Here is a 22,795-nt window from a genome sequence, read left to right on the forward strand (position 1 = left end):
TGCATGTAACAAAAGATGGTGAAAGATGGTGCAGTAACTGTTCGATTAGCTGAGTGAGTATTTAGTAAACCTAAGAAAAAGAAGCGGTTTGCTGTTAGATGTCACACGTTATACTAAACTGAATATTTTTTATTAGCATACCCCCCCGTATGCTAATATTTGGTATTTTTATGAAATTATGCGAGCAAAGCTACTTATTGTTGCATTAATAAGTAGTGAAAAAACAGCAACCATTCATAACTATCAGATAAAGCATAGGTAAAAGAAAGAAATTAATTAAACTGGTTAAAAACGTATTTGTTAAATATATTTTTTGACCCTGAAGAACAACATTCTGATTCGATGCCATATTCATTTTATTCAATTTGGCCGCAATTGTAGGTTTTTAAGATACTGGGTCACCCGAGGACGTTAAAAATATAATTTTTGCAGCCATTTGTCTTTGCGTTCCTATTGGTTGCCCTCAAACGACGACCCTTGTGATCTTCTTCTGATTGGTCAAATTTCAACAGGACTTTCCGGGCGGAAAAGAAGTTGAGCTGTGATTGGACAATCCGTCTGCCTAAGATGTTTGGTACAAACGGATAACATCTTCGAGTCACTGCAGGGCGCCGTCGCTACTGCATGTCTTGTTTACGGTGAGGTCAGTTCGCTACGCTGCGGTCCAGCTTATCATTTCAGGTAAGTTTCTTTAATCCTGTTTAGCTGCTATAACAATTTGCGGCTAAACTACGAACAGAAGTTTAGCTCCCCGATAAAAAATGGTCGAACCTTTGGAGATGACAGTTCTTTGGCTACGACTATTGCCTGGTGCCGTAACTGACTGCCGTACACTGTGAATATCGGCGTCAGCCAAGGCATGCATTGTTGGCAGAGTAGTCTTAAGGCTCCACTTCAGATAAAACGCAGTATTTTATTACGACAACCATTTCAGTGGTTGAGTCAAGATTTGCTGTAGTTTTCGTTCGTTGGCTCATAAATAAAAAGTTCAAATGTGAATCTGTGATTTCCAGCAAGTAGACCTCACCCAATTTTGATGGTTTCCATTCGATTAAAACCGCTGACTGGATTCCTTCGTGATGGAATAGCAATAAAACTACGGTGCATTTCCCTTTTACTGCTTTCTTGTTTCTATCAACTTATGTTAGATCTAAGCTTAGACAACTTTTCTCTAACGGACTCGAGGCGCAAGTGAAAGGATACGGAATGCCAACCACAATGACTGGCATAGATTGGGAGCTGAAATTCAAAGGTTGAGAACCGAGGGTTTGCCTCCAATTGTACTTTTTATTATAATATTAATTGCATCGTTGCAATTTCAACTATTATAATTGGCGTTTATCAATTTTAAAATGATGTACTGTGAGCAAACGTTTATTTGCACGTCTGGCCAATGCTGCACTTAAAATCTAATTATTTCTGCGTCATAACTAAGCATAAAATTACTACGAGAAATTAATCTTTTTTTCACCACGTTGATAGGAATTTTTATAATGCACAATAATCAATTATTGTTTTCAGTGATTGCTGTATTGTATTAACGTTAACTATATTATTTGTACTTGCCCCTATCTACGTTTTGTTGCTTTTATTTAATCATTTAGTAGGCTATAATATCAAATATCCAAAATTTCTGTTTAACTGTGTTTTTTCCTGGCCTTATATGATATTAAATCTAGACTTCTGCTGTGATGCTATGTTATTGTCAGACATTTTGTGTATATATTCTAAAAACTTATGCTATTATTTTTTATTTTTTTCAATTGCAGAATAAAGTCCCATCTCAGAGTTTAGCAAAGTAAGTGAAAAATCCATTTCAAGACTTACTTTCAAATGATGATGTGCTGTTTTGGTGCCCCGCATGTTTGTTTTATTTTCCATTATTGTTATTTACAGAGAAGGCCAGACAAGGAGAGGGAAAAAGAGAGCGAGAGAGCAAGGGGATGTTGACTTATCCCTCTGACTCACTCACTCAGATAGTTTGTCCAATGGATGAAGATGATATCCCCCCAAACCCTTTCTGTAGTGCACCTCCCCACAGTGAACCTGCACCACCTTTCCTCTCCCTTTCCTCCATCACTCCCAGGTATAGTTGTCCTGGCACCTCTTGCTTTATTTTGCTCTTTGTATAATTTCCCCTTCTTGCATTAGGGCACTTTTTTTTCTTTATGAAACAATGACTTTATGATCTGTAGACACATAGTGGGATTACGCAGATTAAAATGATGACAGATTCCTTTAATATCTTTAAATGTTCACAGTTTTAGTTACTAATAGTGTTAATGTTCATCTTATATGTGGCATTTAAGGGGCTTCTATACAGCGATGCATTTTGCAGATTTGAGTATCCTGATGTTTTTTAATCCAAGTGTCTTCAGCTGCCACCTGGGATAAATGGCACAATCTGCCTAACCTGAGGGGTGTAGTATGAATCAAAAGCAATGGGTTAAGCTTCCAGTTAGTCTTCAATGTCACGAAGTTGGTTCCTTTTTTTTTTTTTTTTCCTAGCCAGAGCAGGTTATGATCAGAGTTGTAGTTTAAAATTTCACAGATTCAAAGTGTGATATAGATTAACTTATGAAGGACTTCATCTTATACAAGTAACCTGTTGAACCTTACCTGCTAATACCATCTAATAAAGCCATGCAAACCCTGCCCATACTCTTGACTGAATAAAAAAATTTCACTCGGATGAGGTGATAGTTTAAAGTGATATCCATATCACCTTCATCAGGACATGGGTCTGAATCAGATCTAAACACATTGAGCAGCCTGTAATTTCAAATGCTTAAAGTTTCAGAATTCTAATGCACTGTTGAGTGGAAAAGTAAATATAATAAACCATTCATTCACAAGATTATTGATTTTTTTTTTTGTCTCATCTTTTGCAGCAATATCACTACATTTTGTCATTTTATATGTACTTTTAAAATTATCTTGATAGAAAATATATTTTCTGTTCATCATCACTTTTTTGTGTGAAAAAAGGTTGATCAAAATACATCAAAAGCCTTCTTTTATGCGAGCTTGCACAGACCGTGAAGCACGAACCTTGGGTTAACAGACCGTTCATACCCACAGTTGTGATGCCTGTTGTTTCAGCCTTAAGTTTTAGGTTTTGTCAAGGCAGCTAATGCAAAGAGAGCCTGGCTATAGTGTTGAACTTGCTTTGTCGCACCCTAAAGTGCAGACAACCACTAGTGTTTAGCTTTAAAAAGCCTCTCCAGACAGCAGGTGGATCTGTGGAAGCTTGCAGGTAGACAAGCTTAGGTGGGATTATCTGTGTTTTTATACGTATTTAAATGGCAGAATCTGTTAACCTGGTTTGGTGTAAAATTTGTTTAGGATGTTGAACTTTAATTGTCAGATGGCCTTGTAGCTATCATATTTATGCAGGCTGGATTTCGCATCTTTTCTATTCCCGTGACACTGCATGTCTTTCATCATAACTTGGATAAATGGGTTTCTTTTCTTTTTTTCTTTTTTTTTTCTTGTTTTATCCTTTCACAGCCGTCCACATGATGGAATATCTGGCCACAGAAGGAGTGGTCGCATTCAAGGCATCCGAGCTCAGACTCCTAAAAAACAAAGTAACACAGACAGTCAAGCGGCTCAGAGACCGATTAAACAGAATCCGTCCCCCACAAAGAGACAAAGAGAGAGTGGGATTATGGTAGGACTCTTACATAAAGTCTTTTTGATGGTCTTAGGTAATGAAATAAATCACAGTTAACACACCATCTCTCTCATTTATAGGTGCAAGTGGCACAATCTAAGCAGTCGAGAGTGGAAGGAACAGATGCACACGACAGCCAAAACAAGGTAACTGTCTGATTCTCTGAGATACGTTTTCTTATCACATAGCTCTGTAAGGAATAGATTAAAAGACAAACTGAGACGGCCTGTCTGCATGTCCTCGGTTATATTTTTTTCGGTGTCTAATCTCTGCATACAGACGCTGTACAGTAGATCTGTACAGTGAATTGGGTGTGAGGGTTAATTGAGCGATTTAATCCTCCTTCATGGTCTGCTGCATTCGACATAGACAAGCAATCGAGTGTTATAATGTGACCTAATACTGTGCAGACCGCAGATTTTTAATGTAACAATGTTTTCGTTGCAGAAGAGTATTTGTATTACAATTAAATCCAGAGCCAACACTTATAACTAAATAGGTTACTGAGCTACCAAACTTGGTCTCAGCTGTTTACAACCGATTTTGTCTCACCAAATTTTTAAAAATGAGCTTCTCTTAATTTTAATCTACGCAGTGTGATTTTATTTATTTTTATGAAATATGAAGGGAAAACTGGGGAGGAAGGAGGGACATGAGACCCAATAATTTGTTATAGTTATGCAAAACATTATATGGAAAATCTTTCCCTCTATAAGGAGCAGCTAAATGTTAGCTTGTTAGTATAAATGCTCAGCCAAGCACACCTTAATGTTTACAAATTATTTCTAAAATATTTATGTTCTTATTTTGCAGGATGGATTTGATTTTGGCTTTACAGCAGCTTGGCAAAATAGGTAAGTGTGACTGATGATTTTTCACAGTATGTATAGTGCATTGCCATTTAGTAGTCTTGATTTAGGCCTTCTTTTTTTATCTTATCTTTTACAACTTCATTAAGTGAATAATAAAATATTTGTAGTGATTTTCCAGGGGGAAAATCACTGATGACATGGATAATGAAATGCATTTATCTGTACTGTAGAAATCTCTATTTCTGTGATTATTATGTTATTATATTTGGATATTATACAATTCCTGACTTTCTCTGGAAATCAAAATTGACTTTTTTTTGTTTGTCATAGGCAAAAGGACCAAAAACTCCCAGAGCAGAAATTAAATCTGTCTCCAGGAGAAAATGTTGTTAAACTGTTGGATGAAAATGTCCCAGAGAGTCTTGATGCCGCCAAATCTGACATGGATACATGCGGGGATGTGGCTGCTGGACACACTGTTGAAAATGCATATTCCCCAAAGGGATGGGTGATCGGCCCATTGTTTCAGTCGTTCAAGTCAAAGATGGCCAGTTTCACAGAGATAGTCATGAGTCCTGTTAAACTTTTCCGAGCCAGCAGTCCTCCACCGTCAGTGGACCATTCTGACAGACTCGATGAGCTAAAGGCTGATGGAACAGCTGATGTTGAGCGTTCAGAGCCAAGCAGTACGCTTCATCCTGAAGGACAAAGTGAAAATGAGAATCAGCACTGCAGAGCTGATCAAAACGAGCTCACTAATGTAGGAGATGCACAAAACACACAAACTGTTTCTCCTAAATATTCTAAAACATTAAATTTTGATGAGGATTCAACAATAGGTTCAGAAATCGTTGATGAATTTGCAGTACACCAGAAGGAAAAAACCTCACCTGCCTCAGTGCCTTTGCCACACTGCCCCTCACAACTTGATGTTTCAGAGTCTGTTGGCTCCTCTGTCGTTTTACGGTCCTCTGCAAGTGTAAGTGCCTCTTGTGAATCCAGGTCAAAGATGTGCATTGTTTTGGTGGACCAGAAATTCAAGACTTCTGTTCGTCTAAAACCACTTTCCAGAAAACGTGCAGGAAATAGATCTGGCTTGAAGAGGGTTGACTTCAAGGAAGAGTCTGACCCAGAGGTCAGTAAGAAGCAGCTTTCTTACCAGAGCCTGGACTCAGGTGACACTGAAAAAATGCTGTCTTCATCTTTCTCAGTTTCTTACCCTCAGCCTGGCATGGACTGTTTTCAGCCCGATGGTGATGAAAAGAAGGAGACTGAAGAAAGCTGCCGCTTGGTTCAAGAAAACCTCCAAAAGAGTCTCGATGACAGTGTTAATAAAAGGACTCTGAGGTCCACTTTAGATCTGCAACAACAGGAGTGGCGGCTAAATCAGGACAAGTGTTCAGTTTCTGGTTTTGTGAGAGAAAAGAGAGGGTTGAAACTGAACTGTCATTCCCAAGACTCTGTAAAAAGAAAAAGACTGACACCAGATACACATACAAAAGTTACACAAAAGCAAGAGTTATCAAACACAGCTTCAGGGAGAGAAGAAATCGAGTTAATTAATGAAGAAGCACTGAAGCTTGGAAGACAGAGACAGTCTGTTTTTGTGTCAACAAGAACGACTAGGAAAGGAAAATCTGGTCAAGAAATGCTTGGTACAATCAATGAAGCTGTGTTGCACTCGCAAACTGAAAGTTCCCCTGATGCTATGTTGGTTTGTTCACTGGATAAAAGCACTGGTGTGGCAGAAGACAACCACATGAGCTGCCAAATCAAAGCAAGCTCTACTACTTCATGCAAAAGGCAGAACAGAATAGTTATTAGTAATTCTGATGTAAATATTGATGCCAGTATGGGTCTTGAAACTACTGTAGCAATCACTTCTACAAACCAAGATGAGCCGTCGTCCAAAGCGCTTGTCCGTCCTTGTATAAAGCAGCTCCAGAATACAAGTGAGTGCAGGAATATTAACAAGAAGCCACAGAAACGGAAATCGGCAAATCAGATAAGTTCAGTGACAGAATCAGACAGCTCTTTGGTGTCTACCTCATCGGTACTGTCAGTGGGCCTAATGGAATTTGTGCCTAAGGATTTTAATACCTCTCAACATGCTGAAAAAGGAAAGGACTTGATAAAAGGGCTGAGCCAGCTGTCTAAGAGACCCAAAAAGGGTCTTAGAGGTGCTACTCAATCATGTGTATCAAGTAGGACTCTAGAGACACAGCAATGTGTCATCAACCTTCAAGAGAGTCGGTCTAAAGAAAGGAAAAGTAAAAACTCAACGGAGACTGTATATTTTGAAATGACTCCCTTTGAAAGTAATTTCCAACCCCTTCCTTCACCTTCACAACTTCATGTGGACTCTCCTTTAAACAATGATATTGATAATAGGCATGCTCAGAAGAATCTAAAGAGTTCAGCTTCTGTGGCAGAAGAAATATTTCACACGGACTCTGAAGTTTTTAATGATGGGGGTGTCAGTCTCTCTAAGCTAAGGTCTAGCACAAGAAGAGCTAACATAAAGCCCAGGCAAGCAGATAACCAAAGGAGAAAATGCCGAGTTCTGCACAGTAGGACACGCAAAAGTGAAGAGGTGACAAACTCTGTCACAATGGATGATGTAAATCTAGCAATGTCAGGTGCACGCTCATCAGAAAACGACTTCTCACACCGCCTGTTACGCAGCTACTCTTGCCCAGAAATCCTCTGCCTCCATCCCCATGACACAACTTGGACCTCACCACATCCCAGCAGGGCTCTCACATCACACCAGTCCTCCCACAGTCCTTCTGTCTCTCAGGCGCAGAAATCCCTGCGGCGGGCTCGACGACACACAGTCTGCAGCGTGGAGGTGGAGAGGGAGATCGCCCCCCTGTGTCTTCGTAAAGAGGTGTACCCATCTAGAAGATCTACCCTGTACGACCCTGTCACTCATCACCTGTCTCCTAGTATTGCACTTTCCCCCAGCACCTCCATCTCTGCTCTTGCTTCCTGCTTCCTTTCGAGCCCCCTGGCTTTCCTTTCTAAGAGGTTTGACAGCAAAGGAGTTGCTGGCAGTCTCAGCACTTGTAGCCATGTTTCCGCTCCCTCCTCCGCTTCATCTCTTACATCCCCATTAAGCTCCTCTACATGGCACCATTCAAGAACAGATTCCTCTGGTGCTGCCATGGATTCTAGCAGCAGGTAACATTGTTCGTTAAAGTCTGTAGTATGCTCGGAGGTGTTAATGCCAAGCTAATATTAACTCTCAATTTCTCTGAAGTGGGAATCCATTGGAGTGTGAGACTGAGAGGAGACAACAGAGTGAGGAGGAGGATGATGGCGAGGAGACAAGTTCTTCCAGTCAGGAGTTTGAAGATGGTGGGCTAAGAGAGGAAAAGGCTCACTCTGATTCTGAAATTAAGGTACACGTTATTTAAAATAAGGTGACGGGGTATTTACAGATGTGTACAGTACAATTTACAGTTTGTTAGTTGCCACTTTCAGCCATACTTTTCTGAGATCACTGCTGTTATTTGTGCTTTATTGTATTTTTAAATAATCGTTAATCTCTTTGTTTATCTCAACAGATGGAGCAAAAGCATGAGGAACGAAGAAAGGTGTCTTCTATCAGAATTCGGAAAACTTTACCCAAGCCTCAAAATAACCTCACACCCATGGGGCTGCCCAAACCCATCAGGTATGTGCTCTATATAAATAGGTATCAGGTTTTATTTCACTGTTTCAAGCATCACTAGGCATCAGTTATGTTACACGTTTTTATATATGTGTGTGTGTGTGTGTGTGTGTGTGTGTGTATATGTGTATATCTTCAACCCTAACCCATATACTGTGTGTGTGTGTGTGTGTGTATACATACACAATGTGTATATATATTTTTTAATTACATGGTGCTATTTATTAAACATGTTGATTAAGACACTAACAAATTTAATATTTTGCCAGCATTTTTCTTTTGTTATGTTGTGCGTTTTTACACTTGAAGGATGGAAGCTAACTGTGGGCACAAAAAGCTCAGATGATGATTTATTTATTTATTTTGCAAGCTTTGATTTCAATTAGCATGTAGCGTGTATCTTGACTTAAGCGTGTATCTTGACTTAAGCGTGTATCTTGACTTAAGCGTGTATCTTGACTTAAGCGTGTATCTTGACTTAAGCGTGTATCTTGACTTAAGCGTGTATCTTGACTTAAGTATATGTGTGAGAAAGTGTACTTGAAGTAAAACTTGCAGTGAAAGGGGTAGCTCGCTATAAACGAGCAGTATGTAATAATGAGTGAAATGAGACTGGGGTAAATGCATCGCAATTTTCATTTTATTAATTTTATCCTTTTTTTTTTTTTTTTTTTTAATATGTCAATATCAGAATCAGAGAGACTTTTTTTTTTTTTATCCCAGAGGGATTTATTAATCACAGAAGAAAATTGATATATATATTGGTAAATTCAGGATCTATGGTTTGCTTCAAAATCAAAAAAACATTGATTTCTCCTAGCTCCAGTTCAGTTGGGACAAAAAAGTAGGACAGATTCTGACTGATCTACCACTGAAAGGAAATTTATGTCAGTGCATTTCAGTACATGTGAGTTCTATTGATGTCTCTTTGATCAATAGAGATGCTCCAGCAGTGGTTTGTCTTTTTGTTCTGTTACATTACAGGCTGAAAAAGAAGGAGTTCAGTTTGGAAGAAATTTACACCAACAAGAATTTCAACAAACCCCCTGAAAGGTAAGTTTGAGAGAAGCAACCACTGTTCCCTTAATTATTCCGTTTCTGAATATGTCTGCTTCACGTCTTATCGCCACTCTTTTCCTTAAGGCAAAGATAAGATTCTGCTGTGGTCCTATTCACAGCCTACAGGCAGCTTTGCAGACTTCTGTTGATTTGTAGCAGCTGTTTACTGTCACCAGGATGCAGGATCTGCAGCTCTGTGCTACGCTTGCTTGTCCTGTTGTTGGTGCTTGCTTGCCGTGGAGAAGAAGGAATTTATAACAAATAAATGGCTAAAGTCAAACAGAGTTTAAAAACAGTCAAATTTAGGGCTGTTAGATATAACGATATATATCGGATGACGATATTAAAACATCTATCGTTTCATTTTACGCTATCGTTTGTTTCGTTGTGTCGCAAAATAAACTGTTTACGGCAATATTTTTTTTTCATTGTTTTGATGGTGACTGCAGTGGCTATATTAATTTCTTAAAGTTCTCTCTTTCTCTAATATTTAATATAACCACACTACTGACGGACAAGCGTCCGTTTTTATGCTTTGTCGTTAGCAACAGCGACGGTAAAACGTCGCGTGTCCGCTTGTTTATGTTCCACATAAACCTTTCACAATAAAGCTCAAGATCCTGTTGAGACTTTTCAAAATGAACTGAATCGCATGAAAGAGTATGCAGAGTGTTTACGGATGAGAAGCAAAAAAGAGCCGCCAGGTGCTAAAAAATAAACCTTAGACTCAAACGTTAGAACAGGCTTTTACCCGCAGCACGCCGTGTAATAAATACTCACAAAAAAAACAGCAGCCGTTACAACTTATGTCTAAAAATGTATCGTTTCATGCATCGGTTAAAACACTCTACTCCATGTACACGACGCCCAGCTGGAAAAACTTCACGCAAGTCGAGCTGCCCGAGAGTCACAGAATTTACAGAAAATGTTCAATTTTTGTGACTTATATCGTTATTGGGACGATAAATGTCTTATATCAAGATATGAAATTTTGGTCATATCGCACAGCCCTAGTCAAATTTGTACTACTTCTCAGACTTTCATATTCTTTGTGTATTGCCTAATATTTGAAATATCACTATCAATCTTGTATAAACTTGCTGCATTAATCAAATCCTGCTTGGGACACAGTATAGTTTAGTAAAGAAGCTTAGTCTAACCAGAGGGTGGCACCACAGGAAAAGTCATATAATCTAAATCAGCTGAATCATTCTATTAGAAATTAATATAATTATTAGAAAGGTGTGGTGAGTGTGTTTGTGTGTGTAATCAATTTTCTGCTGCTTTACCTCAGTGACCTGACTGGAATTTTTCACTTGCATTTCAGCCGGTTGGAAACCATATTCGAGGAGGTGCCTCTCAATCGCAGGAATGGCTCTGAGTCCTGGTTTGGTCAGAGGCGTGTGAAACGATTTTTAGAGTTCCTGGAGGTCGGCGAGGTCAGAAAACCAAAGAAGCCACTTGTCGGAGTGAGTAAAGCAGGTATTTCCACTTCCAGGACCCGACGAGGGGGCTTCCTTAAAGACGAACCGTCCCTCAGCGTGCAGGATGTGGACTCGCTGCTCTGTGCGAAGCTGGATCAGCTCAATTTGTGGCTGATTCATGATCAGAAAGACAGCTGACCGATGCCTCTCAGGTGACTGTTTTGGCAGCCATTAAAAACCAGATAATACTGTCTATATAAATATTTCAACATGAAGATTGAGTGTGCCAGCAACTCTTTTTGTCAACACAGTCTGTATAAATGTTTTGGTGGCAAGTTCTAAATGAAGAATGTTTATTCTGTAGCGTTTGTAGCCTGAAAGTTGAAGAACAGTACATGATAGCGCCGTTAAAAGTATTGCCTCATAAACGTGGTTAAGAATGTGTAGAGTAAGTCGTTTTTCAATCATTGCCGTCGCTGTCCCTTCCTTTTAGTTACGATCCGTCCATGATGGATGAAAACTGTTAGCATCAGCAAAAAAATCAGCAATATGAAAAGCCAAACTCCCTGTCAGGGTGACTCAGTGCCATTCACTTACAGTAACTGTGTGTTTGACAAGTGATAATGCACGTTGTGTCTGATTTCTTCAAGTGCATTTGGGCCATTTGAGGTGCAACTTAAAAAAAAAAACAAAAAACCTGAGATTTAAATTTTTATGTTTAGGGGGAAAGGAGATTAAAGTGTCACAGTTTTAAGAAAATTGAAAGCCTGAAATCATAACCTCAAAGGAAGAATGGGCTACGTTTTTACACCAGAGATGTAAAGAGCGAATCTTAGGTGCAAATGTCAGTGAGGAGGTGCAGCAAAACCCAACGCATAACTGCGATCAATTTGTATTTTGTTTTGTTTCTGTCTGTCTGGGTGATGGATGATAATATGGTTCTCGACTTAAATTGCCAGCATTTATATAGTTCTTAATTATTCGTGTCAGTCTGTGATATGATGAAATTGATCCAGCCTTAAAATTTCTTGTAAATTTATGAATTTAATCTTTGGTGTTCTTGTGGATTACGACTTCCTCGCTAGCCTATTCACCGAGAATGGCCCTAATACACAGAATCCTAATCAGCTGTCTGTTTTTGGAAGAAAGCAGTCAATCACCTTAGATGTTGTGACCTTACCACATCATTGTAAGTGGTTATATAGGCAGCTATTGTTATTATTATTATTATTATTTTTTTTTTTTTAATTAACTAAATGCCGAATACAATTTACTCAAGGTGCCAGGTGGAGATTCATAGTCACTGGACTCGGTTTCACAACCACATTTTGTACAATCAGTCGTCTACATGTAGTTTGGACTGCATACGTCATTGTACTCAGCTCAGGGCAGAGCCTCAGTGAAATGTTTGTGTTCGTGATTTCATAACTGTGGAGGTTTCTTTTGTATTAAATGTGCCATAAAGACAATATGACTCTCCAGTAAGCATTTCTAATGATTACTGGAAGTGTCCACTGCTGTTTTTCCGTGGTGTTTATATTTGCATTGCAAGTATTAACTTGTCATTAAACAGCCTATATGTGTTTATTATATATTTGCCAAATGTTAATGGGGTTGCCTTAACTGTAAAAATGTGTTTAAATAGGTGTTTTGTCTGCACATTTGTAATCATTGGTGGGGGTTTTTTCTGTGCGTGTTAAAATGTTTCCAGCAACTCAGAGCACAAAAGTCATTTTATTATAAAATTGTTTAATGTTTGTATAAAAGTGCAGCATATATACATTTGACATTAATAAAGCGAATACAGTAACAATGCAATAATGCCAATGTGGTACACCAAGAGCAGGACCTCATAATGTCCTGATGAAACACTGCCACGATCACTGCCACGCATTTTATATCTGGTAGAGACTCAATCCTGAAGTTATTCTTTGCTATAATTGAGTGGCTTGTTGATTGATTCATTAACTTTCTTAATATCTGTAGTTATCTACAGTAAGGAAGTTAAAGTGTAATGGAGAGTATTAAAGTTTGGGTAATTACTGGAGCGTAACAGGTGTAATCTTTGATTTACAAATGTATATGTGTAATATTGTGTCATGTTCTGTAACTATAGGCAATGCTGGATTTTTACATTTGCAGTTGGAATTGTCCACATGTCCATATAATGTCAAATAAATATTACAGCATATAACAAACAGTTTTAATACATTTAATACGATTTTCAGCTTTGTTTGTTCTTGTAAAGGCTGATTAGAGCGCATTCAGCACAAGCTAAACAAAGTCAGTATTTTTAAGACTATTGTAACTTTTAGTTACTCCATAGCTTCAGTGATCTAGTTGATCAGAATCTTTAAAGACACTCCCCTGGATGTGCTCCACTGAGGTTTGTCAATCAAAGCCCAGGTTTGATAGGACCAGCACCAGTAATACCAGTGTCAAAGACGCTGACACCAGGATGGAAACCCATGTCACGATGGAGATGATGCTCCATTTTTTGGCCTGTCTTAAATACTTTGCAGCTCTCCTTTCTCTTGTCCGCTTGGCTTTCTCTGCTTTGTCAGCATTCTCAGCCTGGTGAAGTAAAGATGTGACAATACTTTTGATTTAAAGATCATGCCTAACAAACATGATGAATGACTAGTGTATATAGTTGTAAAGAGATGTAGCAGATAAGGTGTTTGTCAAATATAAACATGCTTATCCTCATAAGAAAGTTTTCAAATGCTGGTTTGCTGCAGGTTGCCTGCCTGCAGAGAAAATAACTTACCTTTACAGAATAAATCAAGGCTCGGACTCCGAAGCAGGAGAACCCGCAGATGATACTAGAGATAGCCAGCTTCCTGTGGTACTTGTCACTACAGCAGGACGCAGGAGAGTCCTCACCGACACAGATTACTTGATTGCCAGTGTCCTCAGGTTGTTGAACACCTGTTCCTGGTACAGAGTTCAGCGGGAGCGCTTCCTCTATCGGTGCATCTAACTGATATGACTCTGACATCACTGCAAAATATGCCGTCAAGTTAGAGAAAGTTTAAACTCAAAGACAAGACGTGGTAAGCTGTGCGAGACAACTTTAAGCAATGTAAGGATTCTGTGTGCACAACAGCACTGGAAGGATAAGTTAATGGTTTCAGTGGCTGCTTGATAAGAATGTTTGTTTAAAGGATAAAAAGGAGTTTTAAGGAACTGGTTTCATTCTATCTGCTGGTTTCACCCTGCTTAGGTAAATGTTTATTTTGTTATTGCTCTGGCTTTTTGACTTATACATCACACTGCATTAATAGTCAGACAGAACAGTCCAAATAATCATCAAAGGGTTTTATGTATTAATTCTTTTAGCTATATTGTCCTTAATTTTTCAAATCAGTCTTTCCTTTGTGAAACTGGAGCGCTCGGGGTGAACTGTTGTTGCTGACCATGTGGCTTGTGTTACAATGAGTTGGCTTGGGGCAGCTTTAATAATTAATTTCCTACAAGGCTGTACAAAATCCCACTTAAGAATTTTATATGAAATGCCTTCTGCATGTCTAAACATCCCTCTCCGTGACCACCTCTTCCCTGGGAATACCGAGGCATTCCCAAGCCAGATGAGAAATATAATCTCTCCAGTGTATCCTGGAGCTGCCTCCACCCACTGGGACATATCCCAAACATCTCAGCTAGTAGACAGTCCCTCCTGAATGACTGAGCTTCTCACTTCATCACTACAGGAGAGCTCAGATAAAATTCAAAAAGGAAGAAGGCTCATTTTGGGCACTACCCACTGGTGTGTCCAAAGCTGAATAATAACCTGTAATAATAACACAAGTCAATTCATGGGGGTAGATTTCATGTTGCCCGTGCACATCTCTAACTACTTTGGTGAACTCAGCCACAGTAGTGAACGAGCCATCCCTCTTGTTCCCAGACTCTCTTTCCTCTAAGCAAAATTTGGATATAGGACATTAAAAGTACTCCTTCTACTTTCTCACCATATGCTCAGTTGAGGTTCTCCTGTCCATGCTCTGACCAAACTCCCCCCACACCCAAGTTTCTCCTTAAGCTATTGATAGAGCTGCACTGGCTTGGCGTGCTGGCACTCGTTATCTGCCTCCTGAGTCCCACAAACCAATCAGATTTGACCCTTCTTCAGCTTGACAGCTCTCTTCACCTCCATCTGATTTGGGGTTTCCCCCCAAAAGGCCACAACCACCTTATGGCCACAGCTCCATCAGCAAAGAAGGAGCAGAACAGTATCTATTTAGACTTAATGCCTCCAGCCTCCTTTGAAATTTCTGCTGGAGGTTTGAATTGAGGATTTTGTGGAACCAGGTGCTCCCAGCACCTCCCAGCACCCTCTTGCTATATGTTCGTGTACACCAGGTTAGTCCAGCATCCTTTCCCACCATCAGATCAGCACCGCTCCTCTCTTCACCCTAGTCTAAACATGTTCTGCAAAATATGCAAAATTTGTAGTGTATTTTCTTAAGTGCGTGTGAGAATTTTTTGGGGGAGTGGGTATTTTCACAGGAAATAAAAAGTATCCCGTGAAAAGTGTAACATGAAGAGGATGATAGGTATCCATGTTCCCTGTTACCTAAAAACAAAACAAAAGAAAAACACTCCCTCCTCTCTAAAACAAACCAAAAACTTGAAAAACTTGATTGGCTGGTGCAATCAAGAAAAAGTATCAGCTGAGTGTTGGACTGTAATATTACACAGTTCTGTGAATAAACAGCAACTAAATTATGGCCTGTATCTTCAAATGTAGTGAAATACTACAGTAAACATGAGTTGATTGAGAAGGTTTTAAATAAAGTACAAACCTGATTTCTTCGGTCTGATGTCACTCCTTCAGTGAAGCAAAGGTTGTCTGGTTTCTTTTTAGGGTGATATCGAAGTCTTGATGAGATGATAAGCAGGTATGTTCTCTCCTCCTTCTGTAACCTGACGTGTCTTCCTTTAAAACGTGTCAGTTGAAGTTTAAAAATGTCCACAAATGGTCATTCAAACACTGTTCACCTGGTTGTAGGATGACGACATAAACCTGTGCTTCTACCATGTACGTTTCTGAATGACAGGACTGTGCATGAGGAATGAAGCCGCGCCTGATAAAGACTGTAACTGGTTGAATCTGAAGGTGGCACCAGAGGAAAGGTCGTGTTATCTGAATCAGCTCTATCTAAATTGCTTTATAATAAGTAGGAAAATAAGTGTGTCATTCATAATACAGTCTGTACTATATTACCTTACCCCTGACTGTAACCTGTCACTTGTGTTTCAATATGCTGGATATTCGAGGTGCATGAATGGTTCTGATTTGGCCAGAGGTCGTGACATTTTGAGGTAGTTCCTTGAGTTCGGTCTAGTTTGTGTTACCAGGTTTAATAAATCGGCACAAACAGATTTCTGGTGACTGGGACGTTTATATTAAATCATAAAATGTTTTTGTTTAGGTTTTCTCATCACACCATAGTAAACAGGAAATGGAACAGCTGAGCAGGAGGGTGCAAACCTTGTGCCAAGCATCAGCAGGAGCTCGGTGTTCAAGATGGATGCATCGTGTGGGGTTCCAGAGTCATTGTTCCACCCCAGGATGAACACAGATGATCGAAGTGCTGCATGAAGCTCATCCAGGCATTTCTTGAATAAAAAAAACGTTGCCAGATCATTAGTGTGGTGTCCGGGAATGCAGAGCTCTTTGGAGGAAAAAGTAAAAGTAGGTTCTCAATTTCAGAGAAACCAAATACAGGCACCACCTCCAATCCATCCATGGGAGTGGTCTAGCCATTCATGGTCCAGACTCCACCTAGGTTTTGCTGGCCAATATATGGGTCACATAATGGGTCCAGTCACTACTGACGGACTCCCGGGAATCTTGGATTGCATGGACTGGTTTTTCCTGTTCCAGTTTCTGATTACACCTCACACAACCACAGGCATGAACCCCAGATAAATTGTTGATGAGGAGAAAGTCCTCCTTCACCCAAATGTGGGAGCCAAAGTCACCCAGCCACATGGGTGACCTCTCCAAATGCCCTGATAGACTGAACTATTAAAAGAATGTGGTCAGTACAAGTAACACTATACATTAAAAAAAAAAACTTTGTCAAATGATAATGAGATACTGTAAAACTATTAAAATATTTTGTTTTGTACGCACAAATACTTCAATCAAATCAAAGCATAAAAAATCTGTCATTTTATTAGAAAACAGCTTGTGTTAATGCTTGTATAAAAGTACAACATGTATATATATACATTTGACATTAATGAAGTAAATATTGTAACAATGCAATAATCCCATGGCAACGTTTTTTTAATGAGTACATGTTAAAATGTTTCAAGTGGATGAAGACCATAAAAGTTTCCTCATTTTATTATAAAATTGTTTGTTAATGTTTGTATAAAAGTGCAGCATATATATACATTTGACATTAATAAACTAAAATAGCAAGAACAGGACCTCATAATGTCCTGATAAAGCACTGCCCCAATCACTGCCTCGCATTTTATCTCCAGTAGAGACTCAATCCTAAAGTCACAAGTTGCCTCATTTTAAAGTGACTTGTTGATTGATTGATTAACTTATATAGCATCTGTAGTCATCTACAGTAAGAAAGTTAAAGTATAACTGTAAGAATATTAAGGATTGAGTCTTTACGGGAGCAGCTTTACATTTAAGTAGCTTTATATTATATATAACAGCTTTAGTCTTCAATCTATAATATATACATGTACATTCGTATAGTCCACGGGTCAACAGATGGTTTAATAAATATCACAGCATATAACAAAAACAGTTGTTAGACATTTAATACTATTTTGAAAGATGTTTGTTCTTTGTGTAAAAACTAAAGGAGCTAGAAAAGTATAAATTAGGACAGCACCCATTTCAGCGTAAGAAAAACCAAGACAGCCTTTTTCCATTTAATGTAACCTGTAGTTTCTCCACAGCTTTGGTGTTCGTAGCCATTGATTCAGCAGCTTCCTGCTCTCCACTGTCCGTCTCCTTAAACATCAGCAGAGACACTCCTCTGGCTGTTCTCCTTTGAGGTTGATCAGTCAATCAAAGTGGCGAGATATGAGCCCAGTGCCAGCAGCAATGGAGCTGACACTAGAACGGAAACCCACGTCACGATGGAGATGATGCCCCATTTTTTGGCCTGTCTTAAATACTCTGGAGCTCTCCTGTCTGTCGTCGGCTCGGCCTTCTCAGCTTTTTCAGCATCCTCAGCCTGTTAAAGTAAACACATGACAATATTTTTCATTTAAAGATGAAATCAAAAAGAAGAAGCATTTTATTTCAGTTTCTCTTATTCTAAGGGAACATAATAATTGAATATGTAGATCTGAGGAGATGTGAAGGTTAAGATGTTTCTCATTAATGAGCTGTGTGTAAGTGGAAGCTGTGTTTTTGCTGCACACTCTGATGCTGTTCTCATAGGATTGGAAACAAATCCAGAGTGCACATTATGAATAATAACTTCCGCAGAACATTGCTTTTCTTACAACATGAGGATCATACCCTCATTCACTGCACTGTGCCTGGTTTAGGGCAAGTTTTTTAACACACCTGTACGAACAGGTGATTGTAGAGCTGAAAAACTCTTTTAAATTGAAGAAGAGCTGCATGAAGAAATCTGGTTTCCAACAGGAATTACTTGCCCTTGTCTTGTGTCAGATAAAATTTGACTAAAGCATCCCAAACCAGCCATGACAGTTAATCTAAGTATGGTTATTCTCATAAGAGACGCCTGCATGTACTCAGAACATGACTTAAAATAAAGTACCTTGACAGAATAAATCAAAGCTGGGACTCCGCAGCAGGAAAACCCGCAGATGATGCTACAGACGGCCAGTTTCCTGTGGTACTTGTCATTGCAGCAGGACGCAGTAGAGTCCTCACAGATTACTTGACTGCAGGTTTCCTCGGGTTGTTGAAGACCTGTTCCTGTTACAGTAGTCAGTGGAAGACTTTCAAGGTTGTTTAGATGGTTCTGGGATGACTCTGACATCTCTGCAAAATATGACGTAAAGTTAGGGAAAGTTTGACCCAAAAGACAAAAAACGAACATCTCAAACACGCTTAAACATTTTGTGTGCACAGAAACACTGAACGGACAGTTTGACGGCTGCTTGATAGACATGTTTGATTTTTCAAGATAAAAGCAACTTTAAGGAACTAGTTTGTTTTCAAAGGACAAACCCTGCTCAGGTAAACCGGTTTTCTCCACCACTGAACAAAACTATTTCGATTCAGATTCAAAAGAATTTAAAATAAATGTTTCCCACGGGTTTAAACACGCTCTGCAAAAAAATGTAGTGTATTCTTGAGAATGTGAGTGAGGACTGGGTATTTCCATAAGAAACAGAAAGTATATTTTGAAGAATGTTGCAATACAGTGAGCAGCGTGCGTAACAGTGTTCCCCTGTTACTAAAAAATAAAAAAATAAAGTAATAGCTTGAAAAACTAGCTTGGTGGGCAGGTTGTTACGGCAAGTTGAAGCCTGAAGTGTTACTTATCTAGCCTCTGATTTAAAAGAGCCGGGCGGGTGACACCTACATTGTGCATTTTTTGGTAAGAGATGAGAAAATGTATGAGCCGAGTGTAATATTACACATGCAGGGCTGCGAATCATTTGTAGTGAAGAGGGAGAAAACTCCGTCCTCCACCCTTCACATGAAGTGGAATACAACAGTAAACATGAGGCGATTAAGTAAGCTTTGATCAAACACTGCTGTACACCAAAATCTTAAAGGTGGTTCTACAAGGCAAACAGAGTATTAACAACTAGGGAGCTAAGATTTTTTTAATCACTATGACAACCACTTAGACCGCATTCAAAGACTGAAATCAAGTACAAACCTGAGCAAGTTTTAAAAGGCAGTGTCCTGAATCCACTCCTCAGTCTGATCTTTGTTCAAAGTTTGTCCGGCTTCTTCTCAGAGTGATATCAAAGCCTTGTTGAGATGGTCAGCAGGTCTTTTCCAACTCGAGCTGCCTTCCTTTAATATGTGAAGATTTCAGTTAAATATTTACAAATGGACATCCAAAGAGCGCTACTGTGATTGTAGAGAGACGACATAAACCTGATCTGTTCCTGTTCTACACAAGCTGTTGAATGACAGGAAGAATAGCCTTTGGTGAAACTCTGTTTGCGACTTCCACTCCCATTTCCCCTTTACTGCCCTGCCCTCTTTCCCCCCCGTCTCCACTCCCACTCATAAAATGTGTCAGCTTGTTATTACCTCACAGTGTTGCGTTAGTTCTCATATTTTATTTCAGTTTAGATTTTCCTTTCTCTTCCTCAGTTGTCGCACTGATACATAATGCACAGACTTACAACTGTTTCTTATTTCATACCAGATTCCAGAAGAGCTGAGAAAGGTGTGTCAGAACTTGTAATGCCTTCAGGTAAACCTGAGATTCCAGTCTGCTATCTATTTTTAAATTGCCCTTTCCTCTGATTGTACACTTGATTTTCTTTCTGCTCATCACAGCAGAATCAACACACCCTGCTTTTTTCCAGTCTCCTGACCGCCCCTCTACTCTCTGACCTTCGCATAAGATACATTCTTAAACACTGATGCAACCTGAGAGCATTTTTCCAACATTGACCCCACCCACTGTACACAAATACGGCTGTTCCCTGAGACTAAAAAACCTGCCGTGACGTTACAATCAGGGTGCTGTTTGTTTTGTGTCATAGTGCCAGGCATTTCAAAAAAAAAAAGAAAAAAAAAAGACTGCCAATATGTTACAACGGGGCGATCGTGGCTCAAGAGTTGGGAGTTTGTCTTGTAATCGGAAGGTTGCCGGTTCGAGCCCCGGCTCGGACAGTCTCGGTCGTTGTGTACTTGGGCAAGACACTTCACCCGTTGCCTACTAGTGGTGGTCAGAGGGCCCGGTGGCGCCAGTGTCTGGCAGCCTCACCTCTGTCAGTGCGCCCCAGGGTGGCTACAATGTAGCTTGCCATCACCAGTGTGTGTGAATGGGTGGATGACTGGTTGTGTAAAGCGCTTTGGGGTCCTTAGGGACTAGAAAAGCGCTATACAAATACAGGCCATTTACCATTTACTACAGTTAATGTAATGACCCTTTCATATATCTAAATATAGCGACAGCTGGCTGTTTCAAAGCAATAAAATTGGTTTACAGAGTTGTAATTGAGCAAACCTAGACTGGGGAAAGATCACTGAATAAAATATTCAAATGAAAGTATACAAACAAACTACAATAAAGTTTTATGACATAGAATTTTTGTGGTAAATTCTGTCCTGTTAAAAGAAAAACCTCTGCTGTGTCTAGGAGCGGAGAAACAAAAACATACAAGTGATGCAGTCATCTGCACTGCCCTACATCCACAAATAGCTTCTGGCAGGAATATGCAACTCTGTAACACAAATAATGGAAAACAGCCAGAATCTGGAGACAAGTAAAGGTACCCCACAGAAACATTTAAACACCTTGAACTGTTTATTCTTCAAATTTGAAAGATCTACGTAAGTAAACTGGATCAACTAAAGCAGAGAAGATACATAAGATAAACACTGCTGTTATATGTAAACAGTAACTTTATTGAATGATGGCAAAACAAAGTCAGAGTAGGCTTTTTATGATTTTTGCCATCAGCAGGGTGTGTGTGATTTCTTCTAATTTTAAAGGTAATTAAGGCAGGATGCAGGGTTCAGGACAAGCAGCCTATAAGTCTGCTGCAAAATAGCAGTGAGCAAATATCCTGTAGTGGCTGAGTAATACTAGAAGAATGCGACTGGTAAGTTTCTTCTCCAGGTGAATCATTTAAACCACCTGTGACCTGTTACCGCCCACATTCCTTGACCTTTCCTGCATCAACAATACGACTGCAACTGTGTGCGATAAAACAACAAATGTTTTGTAGATGCACAGTTACAGTTCTGTGCAATAAAAATGTTTAGGTGCAAGTTGTACAGTAAATATATTTACATTCTCCCCAAAAACTGCAATAAAATGATGACATATAAGAATAGTTTGAACCCTATGAGATCTAACTCACCTATGGTAATGAATCTAAACCTTAGCCTTTGCTATCTGAATATATCATTCTCATTTATTTATTTATTTATTTTTGACACTAGGTCAAACTCAGTTTTACTCATTGCAACTAATTTTACAGAGGTCTAGGCTGATTATCAGAGCATTCAAAGTCTTAACAGTTCCACGTCTTCACTTGAACCCACCCTCACCCCCCTTTTTTGTACTTTTAGCTGTTTATAAGGGCATTTTAACCACTGTAAACACCTTGTGACAGTCTGGTATTTTTCCTGCCTTACTTAAATCTTGTTAAACCACATTTAAAGAAAAACAGTCTAAATCTGTCTGTTATTAATAACTGCAGACACATAACTAATGTTACATTACTTTGTAGAATTTTAAGGGAAAAAAACCCATCCACGAATTACCACTGACACTAAACTATGAAGATTTCTAATGATTTCTGCAATGTTGTAACTACAGAGGTGGGCAGGCCAATGGAGGGTGGGATTTTGGTGTTTGTCTTGGGAATTTTAGCTCATGTGTCATACCCCATGACAATTATTAACTTACACCAGTTACCATGGTCACTTGATTAACAATCACAATACGTGGTTGTTAATTGAGTGTGTCATAAGCATGTGTCATCAACTATGCTCCTGACACAGCGTTCCCAGTCTGCTGACTGACACACTATCAGTTTCTTTTTTTTTTTTTCTTTTTTTTTTTTCTCTTTTTATTAAACAACCTATATAAACACAAATAATCCAAAATAAACATATAATCAAGAACAGACGTAAATAATAAAACAATAAAAAAATAAAAACAAGAAAAACAGACGGGTGTACCCTCTAGTGTGTATGTACTCGCACACACATATTCACTCACACACCCATATTCTTAAGCATACATACACATACCTACTTACATATGTGTTCACTTGTAGTCTCATACATACTAACATATACATATAAACACATAACGATTCAGAAATGTGGCATATATAGTTACAGAGATTCAAACAAGATCGGGTCTCCTTAACCGGATGTAGTGTTTCCATTTACCCCAAATTTCACTAAATATATCAAACTGGAGTCTTTTAATGAAGGTAATTCTTTCCATTTTAAACATCCCATGTACAGTCTCAT

The 22,795-nt window shown here is 39.1% G+C and overlaps 1 protein-coding gene and 1 long non-coding RNA gene across 3 annotated transcripts; one reads left to right on the forward strand and one right to left on the reverse strand.

The window, feature by feature from the left end:
• Nucleotides 1-548: 548 nt before the first annotated feature.
• prr14 (proline rich 14) lies at nt 549-12,854 on the forward strand. 2 transcript variants are annotated; one of them, XM_085272000.1, is made up of 11 exons: nt 549-681; nt 1,770-1,798; nt 1,897-2,086; nt 3,511-3,673; nt 3,757-3,822; nt 4,490-4,530; nt 4,819-7,671; nt 7,751-7,892; nt 8,058-8,167; nt 9,149-9,217; nt 10,551-12,854. In XM_085272000.1, exons 3-11 carry the CDS (start codon nt 1,944-1,946, stop codon nt 10,843-10,845), a joined length of 3,882 nt encoding a protein of 1,293 aa, XP_085128126.1. In that variant the 5' UTR covers nt 549-681; nt 1,770-1,798; nt 1,897-1,943; the 3' UTR covers nt 10,846-12,854. The 2 variants fall into 2 exon arrangements, with proteins under 2 accessions (XP_085128126.1, XP_085128127.1); XM_085272001.1 differs by lacking the exon at nt 1,897-2,086 and having other exon boundaries at nt 10,551-12,853.
• Nucleotides 12,855-16,808: 3,954 nt separating this feature from the next.
• Nucleotides 16,809-19,779, reverse strand: LOC146576604 (uncharacterized). Its single transcript, XR_014892345.1, has 3 exons — nt 19,500-19,779; nt 18,423-18,649; nt 16,809-17,867 (listed from the first exon to the last, which is right to left on the reverse strand). It is a non-coding gene; the product is annotated as an uncharacterized LOC146576604 (long non-coding RNA).
• Nucleotides 19,780-22,795: the final 3,016 nt, after the last annotated feature.

This window comes from Mchenga conophoros, linkage group LG4, assembly GCF_057382185.1.
Source record: "Mchenga conophoros isolate Kocher_MC1m ecotype Shallow Benthic linkage group LG4, M_conophoros_male_GT1.1, whole genome shotgun sequence".
In the NCBI taxonomy this organism is placed as follows: Eukaryota; Metazoa; Chordata; class Actinopteri; order Cichliformes; family Cichlidae; genus Mchenga; species Mchenga conophoros.